Source organism: Notothenia coriiceps, unplaced genomic scaffold (genome assembly GCF_000735185.1).
Source record: "Notothenia coriiceps isolate Sejong01 unplaced genomic scaffold, NC01 NC01_scaffold00002622, whole genome shotgun sequence".
NCBI lineage: Eukaryota > Metazoa > Chordata > Actinopteri > Perciformes > Nototheniidae > Notothenia > Notothenia coriiceps.
Genome location: NW_011335323.1, coordinates 52,461 through 60,365, shown reverse-complemented (window position 1 = coordinate 60,365; position 7,905 = coordinate 52,461). Strand labels below are relative to the sequence as shown.

Sequence of the window (7,905 nt, the reverse complement as noted above, 5' to 3'; positions counted from 1 at the left end):
AATCCCCTAAATGTAAGGTCTAAACATTGATAGTTCTTGCAAGCTATGTGTACATACATAGTTACGTATATCTTGCTCATTCAAATTAATTTTCCATTTAACTTCATGTCTCTGCAATCAAGTACTCCTCTCCTCCCTCATGCCATGTCCCCCTTGCTGCTCAATTGATTCTGTTGTTGTTTCCCAAAACTACAAAGCAAAAGGCTTCGTGGGATGAAACAGACTCACTGTCTAGGTGTGATTAAAGAAACCCCGGTCTGGCCGTTAGAGATACTATAGCGGCTTATGGGATTTAGTGAGTCACTGAGCAAGCACAACACCAACCCAACGAGTCGCTTCAAAGTATTTCATCACCAGAACCTGAAAAACATTCAACCCAATAATGAAATTCTTACTCTCATAACTTTTCCCAAATGCCACTGCTCCATCTATGAAGGGGAACCTGAGGATCATGACAAATCACTTGATCTTTTTACACGACATTTAGGTGTTTTTATCATGTCGTGAGTGCTGCTGCTTTTGCCACAGCTCTGCAATTTGAAGTTTCTATTTAACTTTTCTTGTCTCCATTGTAAACCTGAACCCTCTGAGGTGAACCACACAAACTACTCAGCTCTGTGAGTGCTTTCCCCTCCCTCTTAGCTGCTTGTCTGCATGCAACTACCTCTCGCTATAGAGTGCCCCCAATCCCCTCTCTCCTTATAAAGCGAAGTGCCTTGCTGCAGACGTTCCACAGATAAATGGTTTATTTTTTTCCACTCTACAGTGATGGCCCTGAGACTAATTTTCATTCCATGTAATGACGTGGTCCCATGAACTTTTGCCGATGTATGACCAAAAAGAAAGCCTACCCCTGAATATTGCATCTAGTCATAAACATCAATGATATTCAGAACATCAGTAGCAAGGAGAGCTCAATCTTTGTTCATGTGGCTGGATGATGAAACCTGATTCCCCCTGGCCAGCTAAGCCCCGCATTTCTCCTTGAAGATGGATAACGAGAAGTAAAGTCAAGGACAGAGCCAGTGAGTGTTTTGTTTACACAAGAAATTGTGAGTGAGATATTTCAAAGGTGGAGGAAGAGGCCGAAAAACGAAGGGATTGGAAAGGGAGATATAGACATAGAGAGGAGAATAGTTAGACGAGATGTAAAAAAGAGACGAAGAAAGACAGGAAAGAAAAACAATGGATGTTGAGCCGACCTCAAAGAGTATTCTCCTTTTAAATGTTGTATTTGCTGATCTCCAGTGGTTTTATTTTTGACCACTGTACGTGAGGCTGGGCGTGGTCGGAAGTTAAACAAGGTTGCGACATTCGACAAGAGAGTCCAGTTAAACACTGCCCTTCAGCCTGGTGGTAGGTAACCTTTCTTCGGTAGCCTATTAATATTGTCAATTTGATCTGATATAATTAGAATTTAAAATATGAGCAGATATCAAAACTCATTGCCAATAATTCACCTAATATTCTAGTATCAAACGTAGCCTATTACAAAACACAATCGTACTTTTTATTTATGTACAATTTAAAAACAATCATGGCCAGATACGGAAAAAGTACTTATGCAGACTGGCCATTTTCAGAATATTATATTTAAGCAATCATTATATCACAGCTAAGGGGCGTGGTTCGGCCCGACACGAACATTAATGATGTTCAAAATAAAATAGTCCCTCCGTTGCCTTCTGCACAAAATATAGTGCGAGGTGGTTGCTATGCAACAACACTAACAGCTAGCGAACATATTAGACAGACAGCGTTGATCGATTATTTGGCTATTCATTTACATTCATTTGTATGTTGCCGTTTATTGTGCACCCTCTGAAAAACTGTGCAGCATCAGTAGAATGGCTTACGAGGTTACTGTACTAGGCTGTTGCTTGGCGTGGCGAGAATATTGCCCCACTTTCTCCGGTCAGTTGGTCTACCTGCTCTTCACGTAGCTCTGCATGTCGTCATTTAGGTGCTTTTTTTTCTGGAGATAGGCACTGCTCAATCCACTCCTCCATAGTAAGGCCACCCCGGAGGTCGAAGTTAACCTTAAATGTTTCCATCTTGAGCTGTGTAAGTTAGTTAGTTTCGTAACGGACGTAATGCAACAGTTGTAACGGTTGTTGCTTTTTCTCCGACCCGGAGGGCCTACTGACTTGTGAAAAGTAACTACAATTCTACCCGTGATATACGCTCATTATATCACGGCTAAGAACCAATCCGTGATATACGCTCATTATATCACGGCTAAGAACTATCAAATTGCTTGATTTGACGTGTCCGTCGTTTTATAATTATAAACATTTTATAAGCCAAGGACTTAGAATTTCATTATGAAGCACACATTTTAACTAGATGCCTTCTCAGTAAATATCCTAAATACAGGTCCATTTGACACAACACATCGTCGTTGTCGTTGGCCACTGAATCCTCTGTTAGAGCGGCCTCCCACACCATTGTGCCCGAATCGAAAGTCGANAGGTTTGCCTTCACTTACTGTACGGAGGCTCAGTCATTGGTACATGTTCAGATCAGAGAGCAGATATAAGATGGGAGTTTACCCAACATGGCTTTATATATGAACATGTACCAATGACTGAGCCTCCGTACAGTAAGTGAAGGCAAACCTGCCTTGGCATACAGGGTACAGTGATGAGTAATTGCTTTACAATGTGTGACAAATCTCAGAGCACTATGATACGCAGCATCTAGTTTGCTCAGGTAGTTGGCAGGTGCATTCATATACATCATATCACCATAGTCCAGCACAGGTAAAAAGGTCACAGAGCCTTTTCCTGGCCTCAAGTGAGAAGCAGGACTTGTTTCTGAAAAAGAAACCTAGCTTCACCCTCAGCTTTTTAAGCAGATTATTGACCTGAAGTTTAAAAGAGAGACAATCATCAAGCTAGATACCAAGGTATTTATAACAGGCAACGAATTCAAGTATTTTTCATTGCGCAGTAACAATATCCNACAATTTTTATAGCCACTGTTCATCTTGCATGAACTGATTTGAGCAATGAGTTCATTGTCTTGAAACTTTTACATGAAGTCATTTTTCTGGGTATTGATCGTCGAACAAAATTTTCTCAGACTGGAGGGATATATAATATCTTGTTATTACAGTAACAATCGATTACTTACAAAGGTACGACTTGTTGCGTTGTACTGTTTGAACGTAACCAGGAGAAGAAAAAAATCTTTTGGTCCTTTACTACCTATGGCCTAGCCAAGTTTAGTTATCGTGGTTACTGAGATTTATTATTACTAGTGCGGTGGTTGTGTGTAAGTTTGATTCCTTGGTCGGACAAACCCTTACTCTCTTCTGGTCTTTCAGTCCATAACACCAGTTGGTACATTCTTCATTTTATGTCCATAAACCAAGTTTACCTTCTTCTCTTTCATGTGCATAAACCACATCTGTACATTCTCATCTTTCATGTCCATAAACCAGTTGTATTCTCATCTTTCATGTCCATGCACAGTTGTACATGCTTCTTTTCATGTCCATACCACAAGTTGTGAATTCTCATCTTCTGTCCATGATCAAGTTGTACATTCTTCATCTTTCAGTCCATAAACACAAGTTGTACATTCTTCTCTTTATGTCCTAACACAGTTTGTACATTCTTCATCTTTCATGTCTAACTAAGGTCGTAATTCTTCCTCTTCAAGTCCTAACACAAGGTTGTGACGATTTTCATCTTTTCATGTCCATTACACAGTTGTCATTCTTCTATTTTCTGGTCCATATAAACCTCAAGTTGTGCCATTCTTCATTTTTCATGTCCATGACCAGTTGTACATTTCTTCTCTGTTCATGTGCTCGCCCAGTGTTTGACATTCTTCCTCTTTCATGTCCATACCCAAGGTTTTACCATTCTTAGTTTCATTTTCCAAGTCTTGTTATTATTCGCTCACTTCATGACTATGGTCTTTGTACATGATTCTGTTTGATTCTAACAATGAGGTGAGGAGGAATTAGGACTGATCTGCGCTTGAGTAAGTGTTGTAGTTTTATTACTGGGTGAATTATAATGGTCGATTGTTGCAGTAACAAACGACTTGGTTTAGTAATGTCTGTCAATTTATTGGGTATTGTATTTGCACCACACACACACACAACACACCACGCACCACACCGGATCCGTAATGATAGGAACCCCTGGGTTTGCAAATGTGTCAGGTGCACCACCCCTGGCGGAGGGAGTCCCCTGTATTTCTCCAGGGCGTACTCCCTTAGTAACTAATCCCCCTTCTGACCACTCCCATTCCATTCCAAATCGTACACACCAATACAATTCCATTCCTATTCAAGAGGTCTTTACGTACTTCAGTTACATTAAGGGGGACTCACTACTTATGTACCCTCACCACCGCGCACTCACACACACACACTCACTCTCATACACACACACACCACCCAACACCACCCCACACACACACACCACACACACACCACACCGAGATTTGGGATTTGGACTCTTCTGTCAGGACAATGGTACAATCCTCTTACGTCTGGTACTTTCTGAAGTCAATATTTTTCGTCTTGTTTGTTTTATATGTGATCTCATTGTCAACACCAAACCTGCCTTCTCCTCGATGCTTAGCTGGGAGACCTATACCAGGGAGAGTCCAGGCCCAAACGACGAGTCTCATGGCAGGAAAGTGTTGTAGGCGGGGGTGTTACCTGCAAAGACCTCGTAGACTTGCGTGGTAGACTCCCGGATGCTTGTCTGTGTCTATGTAGGCCTGTGTTTTGATTTGCGGTTGTGGTGTCTATGGACAACTCCACGTTACAGATTGCATTGACGAAGTAAAAAACCTCTAGGGTCGTAAAGCTTGTTTTTCAACTAAGCTAACAAACTCGGAATAAAATTGGGCACTTACGACATCTGGTCCCCGGTTTGATGCCGGGCCCCGGTCTACGGGGCGTCTTGTAAAACTTAGCTGGGTGTATTTTAAGGGGGTTTCGTATTATGCCGGGTGTCTATTTTGCACACGACAAAATTAACGCAGATTATATATTACATTCTATATAGTGTGTCATAGTTACAAATTTTTCGGGTGAAGGTTTTGTAACGTGGGTTAGTTGAACTTTTTGTAAAAGATTGTTTAGAATCAACTACTCTTTTTCGCTTACTTGAAAGTGTTGTCGACTTTATCTGGGCAGAAAAGGGAGAGTTAGTAGACTTCGAAGACAAAACGTCCTAACTCGACGATTGTTCCTCTTACTTTGGCATACCTCTCGACGCTCTTCGGCCAAGGTCATAGTCCGTGTGAAAGGATGTAAACTAACTAAAACGATTGAAACATTCTTGAATTTTCCGTTATTTAGTGGAGATCAATCGCTGGTCGTGACAACATATAGCCAGACGCCACGGTAGCCTGTTCAATTATCCGAACCGGGGGGGAGACATCGTCTTACAATCAGCGTTAGGTTATGAAGCAGACAAAGACTGTCCTCGGAAACAAGTAGGAAATTTTGATGTGGTATTGGGGGGAATTAACCCATTCCAATTACACACTTCTTCACTCTGTGTCATCCTAGTCGTCTTGACTCTGGATGTACTGTTCCTCGTTTTTCTCGCACACTTATAGTACTTTATACTAGATACAGTTTGCGCACCCGACAACATATACATACTTCTACTTTCACCAGAGTATTTTTAAACACGAGTATCTGTACTTCTACTTGAGTAAAGGATGTGTGTACTTCTACTTGAGTAAAGGATGTGTGTACTTCTACTTGAGTGAAGGATGTGTGTACTTCTACGTGAGTGAAGGATGTGTGTACTTCTACTTGAGTAAAGGATGTGTGTGCTCCTCCCTCTCTGGTTCTCGTGGTTCTCACCTCTATTGGAGTATAGAAGTCGTAGATCATATACCAGGGCCTTCTTCTCGGAGGAGTCCTGATGACGTAATGGTCCAGAGGAAACGGGTGAAATGTTTGTCTTCCCTTCTCATCTCTGGTGTCTCCCAGCTCCACCTCCATCGTCTCCATACATTTCCCCAGAGCCATGTCCTCTAAGTCGGAGAAGTGTGTGCATTTCCCCGTCTGGAACCCTGTGACAAAGCGTCTCAAAGCTTCTTTACTGAGCACATATCCGGCTCCTCCGCTCATGTAGCCTTTTTTGATGAACGGGGCAAAGCGTCTTCCCAAATACCACGGCTTCTCCGTATCGAACCGGGACAACGTGTGGCGCAGATTCTCCATCACCACGAAAGTGTCGTCGTCCGCCTTCAGAAACCAGTCCATATCGTGCATGTGGTTCTGGTGGAGGAACTGGAACGCTCTGATGGTCTTCCAGTACAGGTTTTCCCTCCCCTCGCTCACGTTCAGCCCCACGGTGGGGAAATCTGTGGATTCGGAGCTCATGTAGAGAACTCGGTCGCAGTGTTTCGCCCAGGTCGCTCTCACGTGCTGGGTTCGAGTTTCCAGGTGTTTGGGCATCGTCATAATCCAGCACAATATCCGAATGGTGCCGTTGGATTTATCCACTGGTGTTTGGTTCTTAACTGGAAGAATGAAAGAGGAAGAGGTGTCAGAAATGTGTTGCATGGATAATTTAGACCTAAGACGCTTGAGGCATCTTCTATGATATAATAATAACTACCGTAATTTTCGGACTATAAGCCGCGCCTTTTTTCCCATTTTTCGACGCTGCGGCTTATATAACGGTGCGGCTAATCTATGGATTTTTACAGCTAACGGCCACTAGGGAACCTCCTAAATCTATGGATTTTACAGGTTACAGTCCACCACCTTTAACTCTATGGGCTCTATGGCCGGTCCGCGCCCCCCACCTTTAAGCGGCGGGTTGCTGCGGGCTCCAGCAGGAAAAGCTGGAGGCCGGAAAAGAGTGAGACAGGTAGCGCGCAAAAGTAAAAGCGGAACCGAGAGTGGTACGAGAGACAGAATGAGAGCAAGACAGACAGACATTACGAGAGCGAGACAGTTTGTCCCCGTACCACTGGTTGAAAACCACTGCTGTAGATCACTTGAGGGTAATATAATTTGTAAGTTGTTTGTTGAAGGTATACCCGTATTGCATAAGTTCACCTCGTCACTCACGTTATCTCCGCTGTCTGTGTACTGACACGGACACATTTGACGTGGCATCGTGTATCGCCAAGTCTGTGTGTTTGATAAAGTTGAAGTTGTTTGCCACGCGACGCCGGTCGCGTNCAATAAAATGAGGGAATTATATGGGTGTGGCGCAGTCCTTTCTGCAAGCAAAGCTGCAGGGGACTCAGGGCCACCACTTGGTAAGATACATTTCACTTTTTTAAAAAAGTGAAATGTATCTTACCAAGTGGTGGCCCTGAGTCCCCTGCAGCTTTGCTTGCAGAAAGGACTGCGCCACACCCATATAATTCCCTCATTTTATTGAACACCAGCATGTCAGGTGACATTGTATATACCGTAATTTTTGGACTATAAGCCGCGCCTTTTCCCCTATTTTTCTACGCTGCGGCTTATATAACGGTGCGGCTAATCTGTGGATTTTTACAGCTAACGGCCAACACCTTTAACTCTATGGGCTCTATGGCCGGTCCGCGGACCCCCACCTTTAAGCGGCGGGTTCCAGCAGGAAAAGCTGGAGGCCGGAAAAGAGTGAGACAGGTAGCGCGCAAAAGTAAAAGTGGAACCGAGAGTGGTATGCCGCTGCTGCGGCTTATATTCAGGTGCGTCTTATAGTCCGAAAATTACGGTACTTAAAAAAATAAAAATATTTAGAGGGCTGAAAAAAGTGGTTTGTTGCCTAAGGGCAACAGTATGCCATAGACATAGAGGGTTAAAAGAAGCTTTAGTTCAGAGAGCTGAGTCTGAATAATATTAAAAACAGCCTGCAATTTAACAACAGCCTCCTTAATGGAAGGACCTACACAATACATCACAGTATCGTCCGC

At 43.1% G+C, this 7,905-nt stretch overlaps 1 protein-coding gene across 1 annotated transcript; it reads right to left on the bottom strand.

The window, feature by feature from the left end:
• Positions 1–300: 300 nt before the first annotated feature.
• On the bottom strand, positions 301–6,519 carry c1galt1a (core 1 synthase, glycoprotein-N-acetylgalactosamine 3-beta-galactosyltransferase 1a). Its single transcript, XM_010797825.1, has 2 exons — positions 5,846–6,519; positions 301–360 (listed from the first exon to the last, which is right to left on the bottom strand). Exons 1-2 carry the CDS (start codon positions 6,449–6,451, stop codon positions 301–303), a joined length of 666 nt encoding a protein of 221 aa, XP_010796127.1. The 5' UTR covers positions 6,452–6,519.
• Between the last annotated feature and the right edge of the window lie 1,386 nt (positions 6,520–7,905).